This window comes from Syngnathoides biaculeatus, chromosome 18, assembly GCF_019802595.1.
Source record: "Syngnathoides biaculeatus isolate LvHL_M chromosome 18, ASM1980259v1, whole genome shotgun sequence".
Taxonomy (NCBI): Eukaryota; Metazoa; Chordata; class Actinopteri; order Syngnathiformes; family Syngnathidae; genus Syngnathoides; species Syngnathoides biaculeatus.
The window spans coordinates 4329814-4348243 of NC_084657.1; the positions used below are offsets into that span (position 1 = coordinate 4329814).

The 18430-nt window shown below is 40.5% G+C and overlaps 2 protein-coding genes across 10 annotated transcripts in view; one reads left to right on the forward strand and one right to left on the reverse strand.

Annotated features, from left to right (window-relative positions):
- Positions 1-3190: 3190 nt before the first annotated feature.
- LOC133492230 (scavenger receptor cysteine-rich domain-containing group B protein) lies at positions 3191-13672 on the reverse strand. The gene is made up of 11 exons (XM_061804307.1): positions 13546-13672; positions 11592-11725; positions 9457-9495; positions 7062-7364; positions 6859-6927; positions 6063-6374; positions 5605-5688; positions 4926-4988; positions 4507-4821; positions 3989-4105; positions 3191-3661 (listed from the first exon to the last, which is right to left on the reverse strand). The coding sequence occupies exons 2-11, from the start codon at positions 11719-11721 to the stop codon at positions 3345-3347; spliced, it is 1749 nt and encodes a 582-aa protein (XP_061660291.1). The 5' UTR covers positions 11722-11725; positions 13546-13672; the 3' UTR covers positions 3191-3344.
- A 2182-nt stretch (positions 13673-15854) lies between these two features.
- Positions 15855-18430, forward strand: part of LOC133491482 (RIMS-binding protein 2) — a 71982-nt gene continuing 69406 nt past the window's right edge. For 5 of the 9 annotated variants that reach the window (XR_009792418.1, XM_061802647.1, XM_061802650.1 and 2 more), the window contains exons 1-2: positions 15857-16194; positions 17327-18229. Coding sequence is in view for 7 of the 9 variants with exons in the window: in XM_061802647.1 (XP_061658631.1) it covers positions 17417-18229 (813 nt within the window). In the remaining 2 variants the exon portion in view is untranslated. Of the gene's footprint in view, positions 16195-17326; positions 18230-18430 lie in introns of all 9 variants that reach the window. The other 4 variants (XM_061802653.1, XM_061802652.1, XM_061802654.1 and 1 more) reach the window with 2 other exon arrangements.

An 18430-nucleotide genomic window follows, 5' to 3' on the forward strand; every position in this document is an offset into this window, starting at 1 on the left:
CTTTCCCCGGTGTTGTCCCCGCCCAGCTGGGCGTGTCCTTGGGTGGTGATGTAACGGCCTGCCACGCCCAGTCAGCTCGCTACAACGTCAAGCGCTCAAGTCCTTAGGTTACAGCACAGGTGTCAAACCCACGGCTCGGGGCCATCCCCGGACCATCAAATCACTCTGTGGTCAGCAAAAGCATACCTGTCTACTCGTACGGTTTAGCTGTAGTTCATACGGATTTTGCAGTGAATCTTACGTGTACGGCCGTATATCACAAATCGTACGGATTCTGAAAATTTCCGTTTGCTTTTGCCCAGAATGCTGCTAGTCTACTCCATTGTGGGGAAAACCCAAAGCTGGGGAATTCCAAACGTAGCCTGCATCAAAGATTTTTGTCGCAGCAGGCATGATGTTTAGCGCAGCGGGAAATGTTGATTTAGATTAGCAAAATACTTTAGTTTCCGGTAACTTTCCAGTAAATCCTTGGCCTGCATCGAGCACCGCCGAGCCGGACACCTCACCACGGGAAACGTGGATACTGCGGCCGAGGAGCTGCTTGCTGGCTCTCGGCTACCTGTCACAATCGATCAAATCGTTAATGATACGCTATTGGTGACGCTGACCTATCGAGATAGGAGCTATACGGAGATATTACGTGACTCCAACAAAAAGTGAGTGTCATTTTTTTATCTTGACTTTGATCCTTTGTGGCTCAAAATTATTTTGACTTAGCTCGTAGCTAATGTAGCGTGCATGCTCGCAAGTTAGCCTGGTGGACCTCATTACAAATTACATGGGATTATTGTTGCTGACATTGTAGCTCTCCTGCTAGCATTCTAGCTCATGGTCGTGTTTTTATAACAGCTGACAATAGTATAATTGAATGCTGTGTTTTCACCACAAGGGTGTCATATGTATGTCAAGATAGATGTTCCATTTACTAAGATTGAGAATGGCTTCATAGGAACAATAGCTTATGTCAGCGAGTTCATCTATAGCAGTGGTTCCCAAAGTGGGGTCCACGGACCCCCAGGGCGTTCGTGAGGTGATGATGAAAAAACGAAATCCTCTGGAAGCTAATCATGATGTGAGAATTGGCCTTTCCATTGTTGAACCACGTTTTGATTTATTGTGCAAGAATAAAAAGCAAGAGCACGTGAGCGACCAAAATTGAGTTTTTCTTTGTACCTGAATGGCATAGCTGTGTCCAGCACTACATTATTGACGAAAGTTGAGATTGGGGGTCCGGGAGCTGTTTGAACAACTCACTGGGGGGTCCGGGCCCAGGTTGACTTTGGGAACAGCTTATTGTTAGCCTTATCATCAGATCAGCTCCTTCCTTAGTCACTAAATAGAAGGAATTGATCATTGGCATTCAGTAGATATGTAATCTTTCAAAACATTTTTCTTTTCCCACCACTGAGTCTCTTTGGTGAATCTCTCTTACAAAAACCTGAGGTATTGTAGCCTAGCTGATAAACAGCCATCTTTTTGATCATTCTACTTAGTAGAATTAGACATTAACTTCAGATATTATCATTATGGAGCTCTCCATAAAAATCATTGAAAAACTTTGTGTTTTTACCCTCCGTTATTTTGACATATAATTTGCTTCGGATTTTTTGCTCTCTATAAGGATTTTTTTGGTAGTTTATACAGGATAGGGGTCCGAAAAGTTGACAGGTATGCAAAAGTCAAGTCAAATGTGTAGTTCTTCCTAAAATACCAACATTGCAAATCGTCTTTGCTTATAAAAAGTTTGGAAGCAGTTTTTTTTTTTTTTACTGACTTCTGAATTCAAAGTGTGTCATCCATCTACTTGTTATGTTCGTGTAATAATATGAGGGGATCATACTATGGAAATGAATATGTGCCACCAGGATTTAAATTTGAAGTGCCACAGAAAGCACGATTTGAATTTTAAACGTGAAGTGATACGGCACAGTGGCGCAGCTGGAAAGCGTTGGCCTAACAGTTCTGAGGTCCCAGGTTCAATCCCGGACCCACCTGTGTGGAGTTTGCATGTTCTCCCCGTACCTGCGTGGGTTTTCTCTGGCCACTCTGGTTTCCTCCCACATCAAAAAAACATGCAACATTAATTGGACACTCTAAATTGCCCCAAGGTGTGATTGTGAGTGTGAATGTTGTCTGTCTCGATGTGCCCTGCGATTGGCTGGCAAGCAGTTCAGGGTGTACCCCGCCTCCTCCCCGTTGACAGCCAAGATAGGCTCCAGCACTCCCCCTGACCCTCGTGAGGATAAGCGACTCAGAAAATGGATGGAGGGAGGGGTTTACTTACTGTATGTAACTGGTGACCCTCTTGATTGCACAGAGCCCTGAAACAGTTACTCTGCACTGTGATGGTTCTTAGTGAAATGGGGCATATTTTGATTCCCTGCAGTAATGGTGACAAGATCTGTTTTTTGTCTTCTGTTGCATAATGTGAAGATGTAGGTTTTATTCAGTCTTCATATCCAAGAGACTGTTTTACTCATGTTGGAACATTTTCTTTCACGTATTGAAAGGGAAAAAAAATATACTGTGCTTTGCTGTAATCAATGGTTAAAGCACATCGACTGGATGTTTTCATCGCGGTCTATCGTGAATAAATTGAATCAAGTACACAGCAAATGGTAATATTTATTGAAAAATAAGCCAATTCATTTCATCAAACTTAGTTTGATTGCTTTGTGGTACATGTTTACATGACATTTTACCAAACACCGGTATAATAATTTATTTGTAGCCATACAATTTTTTCACATGGTTGGTTATACTTGCCTGCTGTATCGTTGTTAAGGTTTGTGTCTCCCCCCCTGTATTCTTTTAAAGGGTTACATTTGATGTCATTTGTGGAGTTTTAAACAAAAATGTTTCATTTGGTAACATTTTTATTTTAGATGTAAACAAGGCAAGGCAGATAACCAAGACTTCTCTTCATCAAATAACAAATTTGGCTATCGCATGCATTGTGTGAATGCTGAGAGACGAGCGTTCAATCGTAGCTTAACAGATTTCACCTCCATCAAAGAATAAAAATGTGCAGCAGTGAAGTTAATGCTTCTCATTCCAAAAATACTCCTATGTTGTGTGATGCATTACAGATAAATGGCCTTATTCTCTAAATATACTATGTATTTTGTTGGCATTTCACCCATTATCCGTACAATTGCAACTCCGAGTGAGTCATAAAGTGCTTAATAGACATTAGAATTCTGGGGCGTTATTACGTGATGCGTGGATTCCAATGGTAGAAGAATATTGCCTTTGCAATGTGGCAGCTGTTGTTTACATACTGAAGACAAGTCCAGTACCGGGACAACTGCTTGTCACATTTTGGTGCTGTGGTGCTCTTAGAATCAGGACCGCGAGCAGGTGACACCAGCATCCTCTGAGTGGTCACAGTTGTGCATATTCCAGTCTATATGGGAGCAATTCTGCAGGGAAACTTCTCTGCCATTACACTTGAGATTGTCAAATAGAACTGTTCCCGTTCCTTGGCCAAAATGCGCTTCCCCCCATGCTGCGATGGCTTCTCCACAGCCGACCTGACGGCACACAACGTTGGCATCGGGGATGTCCCAGGCGTCATCGCACACTGTGCCCCATTCTGAATTTAAGTACATCTCCACGCGACCTTCGCATTCATGCTCGCCGTCGACCAGCCTCACTGCGCCTGTAGAAAGAAGAACCAGTTTTGAAAATAGCCAAGCAACGTCCGCCCATACATCCATTTCCTGAGCTGCTTATCCTCACAAGGATCATGGGAGTGCTGGAGCCTATCCCAGCTATTATCAGGCTGGAGGCGGGGTGCACCCTGGACTCATTGTCAGGCAATCGCAGGGCACATAGAGACAAACAACCGGTGGCAATCACAATCACACGTAAAGACAATTTAGAGTTTCCAGTTAATGCATGTTTCTGGGATTAGTAAAGAAACTCAATATTTAAAAAAAAAAAATTTCAAGTATTCGGAAAACACATTCCTGTTCATTTCTAAAACAGTGTAGCTTGAGTGTAGTCTTGCCTTCTGTAGATGAGGTGGAGGCAGTGGGATCCCTGGGGGCCATCTCGTCTGTTGCTCTAAAGTCACGGATAAGCCCATTGGAGGGATTAATTGCTGGGAAGAAATCAGAAAAAAAAGACAAATAAAAAATACACAAATAAATACAAATATCAAGACTTTTCATTCAATAATATTCAAAATTGAGCGGCAGTAGAATTTCACTGCTAGTTGGTGGTCTTACTCTACAATTCTATAATTGTTGACTGTGAATATTTTGTAATTCTGGTGAAAAGATACTGCTGTATGAGTAACAGTGTGTTTCATCAATGTGGTGTTATATTTAAATCCAAATTATATGAGATAGCCCTATTGTAGCTCTAGACGATGTGTTATCTGAATTCGTCATGAAGACGATGAATGCAGACAAACCCTAAATGCTCATTAGTCTTCATTTTCTTAATTGCTGTTGTTTACTGACCCAGTGTCATGTCGAAGAGTTCTTAGTCAAGTCTTACGTGTACAGATAACTCCAGCATCCTCATGATGGGCACAGTTGTGTTGACCCACGCCAGAGTGGATACACTGAGATAGGTGTGTTTCAGTACCAGTGCACTGCACATTGTCCAGCAGGATGGGACCCGAACCGGAGCCAAAAGCGGCCTGTGATTTCGCTTCAATAGCCGCGCCGCAGCCGAGCTGCCTACACACCACAATGGCATTGGGCATGTCCCAGCCGTCGTCGCACACCGTGCCCCAAACATTATTATATTGCACTTCGACGCGACCCTGGCAGCTGCCGTATTTGCTCACCACACGAAGAGCCATTGGAGCTGCACGGAGAGACATATTTGTGAGCCTTTACATTCAGGAAATGTTTCCAAAATTTGTTGAAATTAAGCATACTTTTTTTTTTTTTTTTTAGCTGGAGAGTTACCTTTTGTCGGCAGAGCGGTGCGAATATTGCTGACTTCTGTAGCTGTGACATCAACATTTGTTACTAGGAGAAAACATGCAATTAATATGCAGTACTGCACAATACATCCATGGCCTTGTGATGTGATATAGAGTGCAAGAAAATTATGGAGAAATGTCTCCTCCTGTCGGTCAAATTTAATAGGTGCACATCATTAAAGTACAAAAAAATCCTCAAATCCTATTGTTATTTTTGTTGTATTGCTTGATTTGTTTAAGCTATGTTTTTAATGGTGGCTTGAAAGGTGTCTTTAAATAAAATGAACGATTATTATTATTTATTCCTTTATCATCTGTTCCACTTATCCTCACAAGGGTGTGTCAGAGCCTATCTTCAGGAGAGAGACGCGTTGCACCATGAATTGGTCGCCAGCCAAATTCAGGGCACATGTAAGCAAACAACCATTCCCACTCACATTCGGAGTCTTTAATTAACCGACCATGCTTGTTGCCAGAGTACCCGGAGAAAATCCACACAGGCACTGTGAGAGCATGCAAACTCCACATAGTTCTTATCGTTGTTATTATTTGTGGAATGGGGGACGACTGGTTAGCTCATCTCCCGCACAGTCCTGAGGACCAAGGTTCAAATCTGGCCAGGAAACTCAATGTTTTGGGATTTACTTGTGCTAGTGAAATACCTGGTGTTTCAAGAGTGGACCCGGTCAACCCCTGGATTACAGTGGAAGGGTAAACTGAAGGCACAGTTGGGTTGGGTCCCATACCTGAGTATATAATAATAATAATGAGTCACAAATAATGAGTCATTCACCAAAGTCAAAAAATAGATGTCACCCTCCATCCACTTCTCGTGACATAAAAGCACAATTTCCTTTGGCAAAGCTTTGAATACTGTATGTCCAATTACATCAATGTTGTAAAAAATTCATTTAATCAAAACATAGACATAGTATCAGTTTCAGTTCTGTATGGAGTTCACTCCGTCAATATAAATATTTTACATAAAAGTACAGCTCTGAATGTGGAACCAAAAAAAAACAAAAACACATTATTTATTCTCTGGTAACTTTTTTCTCTCTCGAGTGCGCTGTACTTCTAAATTTATGCATATTTGCATACAAGACCCAGAGTAACGTACTAGAACAGATGATCCCAGCATCTTCATGATGGTGACAGTTGTGGTTCCTCCAGCCACGGTGTGGACATTGACTCAGTTGCTCCTCAAGGCCCATACAGTTGACATTGTCCAGAAGAATATCGCCGGTGCCGTGACCGAAGAAGGAACGGATGGGAGCTAAAAGAACTTGGGCACAGCCTAACTGTCGGCACACAACCATCGCATCCATCGTATCCCAATCATCATCACACACAGTGCCCCAATGACCCTGATAGTAGATCTCCACCCGGCCTTGGCAAGAGTCAATTCCACCTACTAGACGCACCGTGCCATCTAAAGAAGGAAAGGTTTTATTGAGCTGGATCAGGTTCTTGAAGAATGTATGGCAAAGTCAACACAGAACATTCGTGTAACAATTAACAGGTAATTTAGGAAACTAAGGAAGGAAGAAAAGACAGGTTGATGCTCGAGTGGAAAAGGACATCTCAACATGCTCATCTGTTTTACTAACATCAAATGTTCTCACCTTATGGTTCAAGATAATGTTTTGCAAAGACAAAACAGTTTCATCTGTTAATCAGTGAAAAAAGCTTGTTCTTGTAAAACAGTTTCTGGTAACACCACCACTCTCACTAGCTAATTTGGCGTGTTGTATTTTGTATCTAAGACGCAGTGATTTTCATCACCTATACTACTTGACACACTTGAAGTGACCACATCCTGATAAAAGAAATCAGAAGCTAGAGTTTTGGACAATGGAAAAGCACCAATAGTTTTTAGAACTGATTATGTGCCATGGAGGCAGCCAGGCACTTACCTACAACTGCATTCTTGGGTGGAGGTGTTGTAACATCCCCTGAAGCTTTTGCTCCTACCATCAGTGGTTCTAATGCCAAAAAAAAAATAAACAAATAAAAATGTATAGATAATATAATACTGGAAATGTAAATATATTGTCACATTTTATTTTTCACGGAGACACCACCTTGGTTACATATAACAGTCCTTTAAAGTTTTTACCTCGACATTTGATAGTTACATCCTCGTAGTGATAGCAGTTGTGAATGCCCCATCCCAGACTGTCACAGTAACCAAGGTTTGTTTCACTCCCATTGCAGTCCACGTTATCCAGCACGATGGGGATCGAGGTTTGAGCGTACTGAGTGCTGTTGCCCAGTGCCACAGCAATTCCGCAGTCCAGCTGGCGACAGATTACTTGGGCATCCAGCATGTCCCATTCGTCATCACACACCGTGCCCCAGGTACCATTGTAATACACTTCCACTCGACCCTCACACCGGTTCTGCCCATTTGCCAGTTTCACTTTGGACAGAAAAGGAAAACAAAGTTAATTACTCCTTTTATTTTTTTCTGTCTGTTCATGATGATAATTTCACTTTCTAGGTCGGATTAACAATGCAGGTCTTAATGCCCAATTCCGTTTTTTTTTTTTTTCGAGCTACCCTATTGTCTCATATCATCGTGCTTATATTTATTGAAAACCAAAAGCGATTTGCGTGCAAGCGCCAAAAAAATCAAATAAACAATCAAAGTCACGGAAATGACAGAATGGAAACTGGAATTAATCCATTGGTTGATGTCAGTCACTCCATTCTATGTTTAAGTGTCTATGTCAGTGATTCCCAACCAGGATGCCATGTTTGCCACGAGAGATCATAAGCAGTGTCATGCACAAGTATCCAATTTCACTCAATTTACCACAAAGTCGTTATTAATTACAAATATTGTGAGTACTTTTTCCCAATCTATGCAAGCAACACATAGTGAGTGACAGGCTTAGTGCATGTTTTTGGGATGTGGGAGGGAACTGGAGCAACCGGAGAAAACCCACAGAGGCACGGGGTGAGCATGCAAACTCTACACAGGCGGGGCAAGTAATTTGAACCCCGGTCCTCAGAACTATGAGTCAGACACTCTAACCAGTCATTTACTTTTGTGCCACATAAAGTCCATTTCACCACAAATCATTCTTGAAGCTTTCAAAGTCAAACAAGTCTTTTAAATAGGGCCGTGCATAGGGAATTTCATGCTTGTCTGAATTTGTTGCGTCATCGTCATAAACACTTTCCTGTTCTGTCCCCAAGATCTCAATCAAGCAATACCTCAATACTGTATCCTGACTCATTATTTCTACATTAATTTTTTCCATTTTTTTTAAATCAAGTCACCATTTTTAGGCCTATAAAACTCAAGAGACTTATGATTAAGTCAGGATCAGAAAATAGTGATACAGTTAAAACCGGAAGAAATGATTCATGATTGTGGCATTTAACGAAATTAAATGATTTTGGTGATCGTGACTGACCTGAAACAGGAGCGGTTTAGTCTGATTTGACTTCAGACAATGAGACAAAAAATGAAACATGTTTTTCAAATGTATGTGAACTTCTGGCTTAAACTATATGTGTTCAAAACAAAGTAAAAAGTAATCACATAAAGAAATACTCAAGAACAGATAAGTGAAAAATCCACTTGCTACTTCCCACCACTGCGTTCCACTCGCAATAAAAAGGGATATCCAAATTGTCTGCTTGGAAGCTTGATTCATATTTGAGGGTATTTGATTTTAAGTGTTTTATTTTACTTCATGACGTGTATCCAAATCGAGCCATACAGATCGATGAAAATATGAATGGGATCATCCCATCCATCCATCCATCCATCCATCCATCCATCCATCCATCCATCCATCCAACCATCCATTTTCTTGGCTGCTTTTCCTCACGAGAGTCGCCAGATTGTTGGAGCCTATCCCAAGTGTCAAAGGCCAGGAGGCAGGGTACACCCTGAACTGTTTGTCAGCCAATAACAGAGCACATAGGGACAAACAGGTGCACTCACAATCACACCCAGGGGCAATTTAGAGTGTCCGATTAATGTTGCATGTTTTTGGGATATGGGAGGAAACAGGAGTGCCTGGAGAAAACCCAAGCAGGCACGGGGAGAACATGGAAACTCCACACAGGCGGGTCCGAGACCGAACAAGGGACCTAAGAACTGTGAGTCCAACACTTTCTAGCTGCGCCACCATGCCGCCTGAATGGGATCATATCTTAAAAAAACGAAAAACTAAAGAATAAGCCAGTCTTGGGATTCATTGTGTTTACACATGACTAACTGCAATTTAAGGACAACATACCTTTTCAAAAAAATTGTAGTCTTCCCATTGTCTCTATACACAGTGGGTTACCATATGTCATTCATTGGAAGTCGTGTCAAATGGTGGGACCGTCCTTTGTAAGGCCCAAGGCACGTCCTATTGTCTTTTTCAACCTGCCAGTCAATGGTGACTGTTTTCTACAGAATGACCTCGATGTCAACACTCTCTTAAGTTCCAGAACATAAGATTTGTTGGCAGGTACATGTAGGTTTAGAAATGATACCTCATTCTTACCTTGGTAATGCTTCCTCTGTAGGAATTGCAGTTCATCATCTTAAAGGGAGATGAGAAAAGAAATGGGCCAATGAAAAGATGGACAAGTTAGGGATCAGGAGAATATTAACTGTTTATCAAGTTAAAAGAAAAATGTCAAGTTGGTCATTAACGACTGAGCTATGAACTCTATGTAAGACACTGTTTTATTTGAGAAGGTGTTTCTGGGTCTGTCATAAAGAAAGAATGGCTGGGGAATTTTTCTTAGGTTTCAAAATGTCACAAAGACTTCAGAGGCAAATTTCTATTCATCCCACCCAATGTCAGTCAATTCACAGGCTTCCCCGTGAGAGTGAGCAGGTTGGATAGGATTAGAAATGAGCTAATTAGAGAGACAGCCAAAGTTGGATGTTTTGGAGACAGGCTTCGAGAGAGCAGACTTCGATGGTTTGGACATGACCAGAGGCGAGAGGAGAGAGTGAGTATATTGGTAGAAGGGTGCTGAGGATGGAGCTGCCAGGCAAAAGAGTGAGAGGAAGACCAAAGAGAAGGTTGATGGATGTTGTGAGGGAAGACATGAAAACAGTGCGTGTTAGAGAGGAAAATGCATGAGATAAACTTAGATAGAAAAAGATGACACGCTCTTGCGACCCCTAACGGGACAGCCGGAAGGAAAATAAGAAGATTCTGTAGCATCCCATCTGAAAAGACCAGAAAAGATTGATGGATTTCGGCAATTACACGTGATGGCTGGTGCCCAACCAAATACACACCTGTGTAGCGATCACTTCATTTCAGGTAGGAATTATTCTTAATCTCAAATTACAGAGTATTTATAATTGCAAATTGACTCATTTGAGAACAATGTGGATTTAAGAAAAAAAAAAAAAAACGTCTGTCACAGAGAGGTTTAGAGGTGTGTGTGTGCGTTTGGCCCCAATACGCATCCGTGTACGGAGGAGCCGACTCCCCGCCCTCTTTTTTTTACCCCAATCATAGTTAATGAATGCGGTTTGTGTAAAACTAGGGGTCATCTATTTACATATTGATATTTGTATTGAATACTAGCTGAAAAGATGGATTTCGGCAAAGGTTAACATTTAGCCGAATTTCCTTAGGTGTTCATGAGCCATCAACAGGTCGTCATTTTTTTTCAATCATAGGTAATAAATGTGAGTTTGTGTAAAACCAAGGGTCATTTATTTAAATATTGGCATTTGTATTGAATACCAGCTGAAAAGATTGAAGGATTTTGGCAAAGGTTAACGTGTAAGCCGAACACGCTTCCGCGTTCACGAGCCATCTCCCCGTTGAGAACCGATCCAGCAACGAAGTATTTGTATGCATCCAGACTTTTCTATGCTTCCAAAGTCTTCTGTGTAAATCTCAACGACTTACTCACCAGATACATGTGTAGATCCAGTTGTCCAAGACAAGCAGAAGCGGGTTAACAGTCCACTTTCTTATTGGCGAAAACATCGACTTCGGGATTAAATATTCATCCTCTATGCCAAGTGACTCATTTTTCCACGTACTTTCATTTATTATCACCTTCTAAATGTTTAACGGTCTCGGACAAAACTCTGGGCGTCGTGTTTTAAGACATATTTTTGTTTCATCTCAATGGAACTAGCATTGAACAATGCTTTGTTTGACCAGCAATATGGCCAGTCACGTGATTTCGGTGACCTAGGTGCACAAGCTCTATATACATGTACTCAACACTAATTGCAAGATACAGTGACTTTGTAGTCGAAAAAAAGCCAGAAACACGGGAGAGAAAACAACTCAAAGAAAAAAACATGGTTCACTCAAGAACAAATTATCTCACGAGACTCCATGGAAGTTATCGTTCCCATTTCACCTAAACTGTTCTAATAAAATACAATCATAAAAGTATGATACTGCATTGCAATATTTTTGCCGACAACCATGTAAGTGTCCCTATGAAGCAATTACATGACTGCATGTGTTCATCATAATATTCACAAAATTCACTTTTCAAGTGCAATAAATAGGTAACTTTTTCAGGGCTATTGAAGTCTGATGTTGGCATGTTGATACTCTCCTGCATTAATACTGCAAATCAGTCCTGTAACTGCAGCAGTATTGATATTTTGCTCTGCACACCTACTTAAACCCTAACATCTACTCACCCAGTCGCACACCGAAAGCCATGAAGACAAATGATCCAAGCAAGGTCACCAGAATCCAGATACTAGGGTTCAAGGACTTGTACATGGTCTCCAAAACACGCTGTCCTCGCATGGTTTCCTGACTGACCATCTGCCTGCAAAACATTGTTATAATGTCCCTTTTACTAATTAACACACTAAGTGATGTGTATCATACAGCAAACAGGCACTTATTTGTGGCCTAATTCTGTAGTAGCCAAATTATAGTAGTGGATGATTTCCCAAACGATCACGCAGCAGTTGTTGGCGTTGATGCTGGTCTGCGTGATTGGAGCATTTACCACCATTATTGGGGATTAGGGGTCAGGTGTTGCCTGTGATGTGCTTTTCGATATTGAGGGGATTCCCTTCAGATAAAGAATTTGGGGATTCACAGACAATCACTCAGTAGCCAGAGGGAGATGGTAGAGGGAGCAGCCAAAATTTTTGTGAGGGAGAATGTGATGAATGACCATTGAATGTTTTCATGAAAGTAAAAACATTCCAGAGAGAAATTGTGACTGAAACAGAAGGAAACAGAAAGCACTGAAATGTCCAAAATTCAGTCAGCCGTTGATTATTTTTTTTTTTTTTAATGACTTGACTGGAAGTGGACAACGTCTGTATTTAAAATGTTCCATTTATCTTGACGGGACCGATCCGTTACGCCATTTACTGTTTGTTGTGATCAAGAAATTGGAGTGTGGCGGGGCGCAGCCTCAAAATATTTGTCTTTTTCCTTCGTAGAATTTCCCCTGACCTTACACAGGAATGCATATTAGGGGATGATGAGAGGAGAATTTGATATTGGTCCCTCGAGATAGTGGACATTCCGGGCCCAGGGGGCACAAAAAGACATTTCTGCTTTCCATGGCCCCCGTGGTCAGGCATAAACACTGCTTCCTGTAATCTGTCACTAAAACGCTTCAGCACCTGATGACACCGCAGGGGCGCCTCTCATCTCCTGCACGACAGGAGGAGGGCGGGCTGTATGTCAGAATCTTTGGCCACTGTTTCACTCATCCAAAGTATGTTTTAAACAATTGGAATGACAACGGTGGACAGCTACTTTTTTTCCATGTCGGTAATTTTTTTTTTTTTTTATTAGATTAGGGAATTTGGAAAAAAAATACATTTTAAGTTTCATGAAAATATTTGTCCGGTGGGAGGTGGGGATGTTTATTCATGATCCACTCTTATGTTATATGTCTACACAAGCAAACCATTTATGTGCTCTCGTCCAACCGGTTCTGTTATAAAAGAGAGAGAGAAAAAAAAAATCATCATTCATAATTGGATAAAACATGGATCCTCTTGGGAATAATGTTGCCTTTTGTGTCACCTGTACTTCCCCTCCCTTCTCACTTCCCAGCCTCGATAAATAACCGATACCGGTAAATCTCATCACCACCAACATCTATTTTAAGGACATCGCTGACATTCAATAATGTAATAAATGAATATAAAGCATATAAACAATTGAAACTAGACTGCAAAATTTAAAACTTTTTATTAACTCCAATAAAGAGGAATGAAAACAAACTACTTGAATTCTCAATACTGAGAAACTAAAACCAATAAGCATCGTAATTCTATAGATTTATCAGATATATCTTTAGCAAAAATATGAAATTAAAATGTGCAGTTATATAGAAAACTATGTAACTCTTCAAATGTATTTGTACATATTTTCTTAACACAGAGCAAGGTTTGTCTCAAAATATCATTGTTCTTTCATGAATTTGACGACTTGTAAAACAAAATAATATAAATCATACCTGTACATACCTTGTGAGACAGTATATGGCGTCACCCAAATTTTGAATAATAACAAAAAATAAAAATCTTTTGTCTGAATTTGTCTCAAAATATCATTGTTATTTCCTAAATTTGACGACTTGTAAAACAAAATGATATAAATTATACCTGTACATACCTTGTGAGACAGTATATGGCGTCACCCAAATTTTGAATAATAACAAAAAATAAAAATCGTTCTCCACCTGAAAAATGCCGTTAAATATAAGCTTAAAGCTCAGTGACTATCTGGATTCCAGGTGTCCCAAATCAGACTTTGCCTAAATAGTCACTCAAGCCGCCATCAGTTCTAGTTTGAAGTCTGTCATCTCCTCAGGTCTGCCCGACTAAAAATGTCTGGCTTTGGTGACAGAGATAAGTTAAAAACAATAAAAAGCACATCATTGAATGTTAAATGTCCTTTCCAAACCAGGAGGGGCCAACAAATCAATAACAAAGAAGGAAAGCTAATGCTTCATTGGTATCCCTGCATCTCCTGTTTCAGGCAAAGTCATGTCCCACTTGCCTCTGAAGGATCCCATTGGGAGACTGTAGTTCAGAACCTGTTGTGGGTGTGTCTTTTTTTTGGGAGGGGGAGCATGTTGATGTTCAGTATTATGGTGATGGGGGTGGACTGGCAATGACTTTAGGCTGTATTTACAAGTAATTCATATTTCAATTTTGATTTTGCAAGCTGAAATGCAAAATGTCTGATGATGCATGACATGATGCACAGTGTAAGCAAGAAACTCATTTTATAAACTGTGAATGTCATTTTTTTTTACGTTAAACTTAAAGCCTGTAGGCCAAATGTCACAAGACAAATATTAGTGTCCCCACCCAAACACAGCACAACTCAACTTTTTGCTAGAACACATCATGGCTATTTATTCCCTTTTACCACAATGTCAGACATGTTAACTTATTTGAAACCCCACGACACAAACTCGAATATCAATGAATCTTCTACAGGATTTTACAGACTCTAAGAGAAATGAATAAAATGTGATACCCAATTTATACATCAGTATGGTTATATACTGTAATTGATAAGGAAAAATAGCTCATGTCATGACGTGTTCTCCTCACAAACCTTTCACCACTTACCAGGTACCATCAGCTGCTCTGCAACGATGAATCAATAGTTTATCAATGCTCAAATTAATTGGTAATGATTTTTGAGAATCAATTCATCATTTTGAGCCAATGTTTAAATTGAAATTGTCCAAATCATCTGAATTTCAGCACCTTAGCAGCAAATTTTCTCAGTTTTCTGTAGTCCTCCATGAAAGGAGACTCTTAAAACGTCTGCTTTTACGATGGAAAACAATGTTCAACATCACAGATTTTCTGATAGACAAAACCAGAACAGAACCAGCAACTCAACCAGCAACAATTTATGTTTGTACAACTTCTGCACTATCAATTTGAAATAATTACATAGTTTTTAATAAGGGGGTGGAGGTTCTCAAACTTTTCAAATCTGATCCACTGATTAATTAAAGAAATATACGGATTATTCTTTTAAGAAAATAATTTGTAGTTACAGCATTCGTCTTAAGTATATGGCGTAGGACTGCACATGACAACAGAGAGAATATAATGCGACAAGAAGCTGAACAACAAATGTCACAACAGATATTTGATCAATTTCCCGGTTCATTTAAGATGGAAATTAAAAAAAAAAAAAAACGCTCTTCATTATATTGTTCACATTTTGACATCATGACATCGAGACGCGTTATAATCGATCAGCAGTACCTTGCGTTTACGAGATTTCAAACAGGACGTTCTCAGAGGTCGTAGCGACTGAGCTTAGAGTGTCAAAGCAGGTTGCGACAGATATAAGAGGGATTTGAAGAGTCACAGGAAGGCATGGACTTTATTGGACCGTGTCTGCTGTGAAATCTCCCGATCAGTTCTATGTTACAGATAAACAAGTTTGGATAGTACCGAAACACGGAAAACAAGTTTTGAAGCATGAAACACTGAATAGTTGGAGATCTGCGGTCAAAATTTTTAGACATTGTAGATATACATTTTATGATCATCCAGAAATTTGCCCTGAAAGATAAATGTCCCAAGCTTTTTCAGAGCATCGTATATATAGTTGACCCCCCCCCCCTCCACCCACTTATACAGGTATATTAAAACAAATCAGGTCAAAATTCGACCTTGCCTGACACCGTGAGTAACACCAAATAGGCTTCAGGTTTATTTGGTTAAATCAGTAAATTGTACCATTGTTACTCATTATTATTAACAGTTAATTACGCAACAAACGACAAGATCCGGCTAGTGTACCGGGAAATACAAGATCGAGTCCAAAGTCGCTGAACTGTATTTGTAGTGTGGAGTGGAATATTCTGCACTGACAGATCATCACCACTAGTGGTCCTCATCCTACACTTTGACTGAATTTATGGTGCCCTTACCAGCGGTGGAGATATGCGAGCATTCACCACCTTTGAATTTCATGAATCATGTTATGTTTGTAAGTTTATGTAAGTTTTACCAACGAGATATGCGAAGTTGATATTTTCAGTCCAAGGAGCCTCCGAGACCACTGAAAACTAGTGGCCGGAGGGTCCGTGAAGGCAGCATCGCTCCTGGACGGGCCAGTCGTGTGACATGTTCCCTACGGATAAACAAACCCACTGTCGCATATGGCTCCAAGGAGCATTTGGAGCTCACGGTGTAACTATCGCGCTTAATATCGAATATCAAGTAAGAGAAGACGAACGCAGCGAAAGCGAAGTGACGTTGCAATGTTCGAATCCGCTGTGAGGTGAGTTTAGTACAAGTTGCAAATTTAACCAGTACGCTAATTTTGGCTAACAAACGCACTATAAAGTTAGCTATAACAATGAACTCCGACTCCCTATATTTTCACAAGAGCCTTCAGCTTCTTCTTCTTTTTTTTTTTTTGTTTAATTCATAAAATCATATACAGTAGTATGTTTAAATACATTGTGCGTTACTCACGCAGGCTAATTAAATAGCGGACTACTAATAAGCCATTGGCTCTGTAACACGAAGCGTCTGGGTGTTGCCGACTGTAGTTTACGCTGACGTTTTAAACACTAACGCTGTTTTCCATTGCACTCATACTTAGCTTTTTTTTTTTTTTTTTAAATTTAACGAGATTCTCACTTGTAGTATTAATACATTGACATTATTTCGATGTTAGAGTTAGTTGAATTTTATTTGACCTATGTCTCCATCTTATCATTTGCTAGTACTAATCTCTCAATCCACAGGTTATCACATTCATATCTCGTTCGTTGTAACATGCTTGTAGCAAATACACAGACAAAGATTTTATTAGATCCAATCCAGGAGCCGCATCAAGTATGAAAATGGCCAGTTTTGAGTGTTGGAATGGCGATAATTGAAAGATATATTACTGTTGTTGTTGGGCTGGTATAATATGGTTGTATAATTAAGTAACTCCCACACACACTTAAATCCGTTTTTATTTCACCTTTGCTTATAGAAAATGCAAGTGATAATGATATTATTCAAAACAAAACATGCTTTGCTTTGTTTTTTTTTCTTTTCTGGGATTTCCCCCATTTCTCCTGATACTATGCATGTAAAATGAGTTAACCTGCAGAGAATTTTCAAAGAATTACATATATCATGACAAATTCAAATTAATCCAGCCTGCTGCATCATACTTGCAGCTGTTCCAATATATTCACTTCTTTCATTCGAGGAGGATATAGGATATAATATTATACTTTCATAAAAAATAAGTATTTACTACAGCTCTTGGATTGGATGTCATTATGCATTATTGTGCAAGTGGTCAGGATATCTTCTTAACTACAATAGATTATATTACTATTTTTTTGCATTTCCACATCTTACCATACCATTTTCTGCACTGTGCATCCTTCTCTGTCTCAACATTCCAGTGTCCTGGTCTGCATGCTGCATATCTGTCGCCCATCCACATGTCTTTGAGCTCATGATCCACTCTGTAGAGATAACCGTATCACCTGTGCATGCTGAACTTTGACTGTGGCACAATGAGAAAAGAGAGAGATAACCCTCTGGTATTGTCGTCCAAGAAACCATGCCAGGGCCAAGCAAGTATTGGACATGTTCTAAAAACGCTACATGCTGTTTTGGAAGTGGAAGAGGAGCAAACAGGGGAGGCCCTCTATGTGGGGCACCTTCAGGAACCACAAGGGACCGTGAGGGAGGTGACTTCTAGATGTGCGTGCCGACAAAGCAAACACTCCAGCAGACCACGTTGTCCCTTTGAAGACAGTGGGCAATACAGTAACAATGAGGCAGGTAGTGGCACACGCAAAACGCGGACAAATGTGGAGCAGCTGCTGCTGATGCTGTCTGGGAAGATAAATAGTGAGCAGGGAGTCAATAAATTAGAACGGCAGGAACTGGAGCTAGAAAAAGCCATCGTCCTCTGCCACTTACTAGACACCCACCAAGATTTTTTGCACAAAAGACAGATTGCAAGACAATTAACCCAAGATGGCAGCAGCTTCAATCAAATTGTGCCTCATCTAACCCACTCTGGGACCTCCGCATGTGGATCCAAAATCACCCCTTGTCCATCCAAGAAGAAAACCAAACAGGACCGGCCGATACTGCAGCCAGTCAGCAGTGACTTGTGTGTACATGACGCCTGTACCGCGAGTGTAGCAGCGGACACCTGTTGGAGCAGTGCTCTGAAAATTTGTCGCCTTTACAACACCCCCCATGCACGACACAACGACCGGCCCCCCTACTCCACACAGTCTCCTGGGTCAGACGAGGTCCCTCCCTTCAAATGCATGGACAGAAACATGGAGGTAAGAGACTTTATGTTTCCAGAAGATCTTCCATTCATTCTTATTTGATTAATCTGTGTTTAAGGATGGCCACATGGCCATGGACAACTACGGTATGTAGTTTTGTAGTGTAGCAGTTTTATTCCATTTTACATTTCTAGTCAGTTGTATTTAAAGCCCAAGTGTCATCCCTATAAACATTCTAAAATAGATATTTTAATG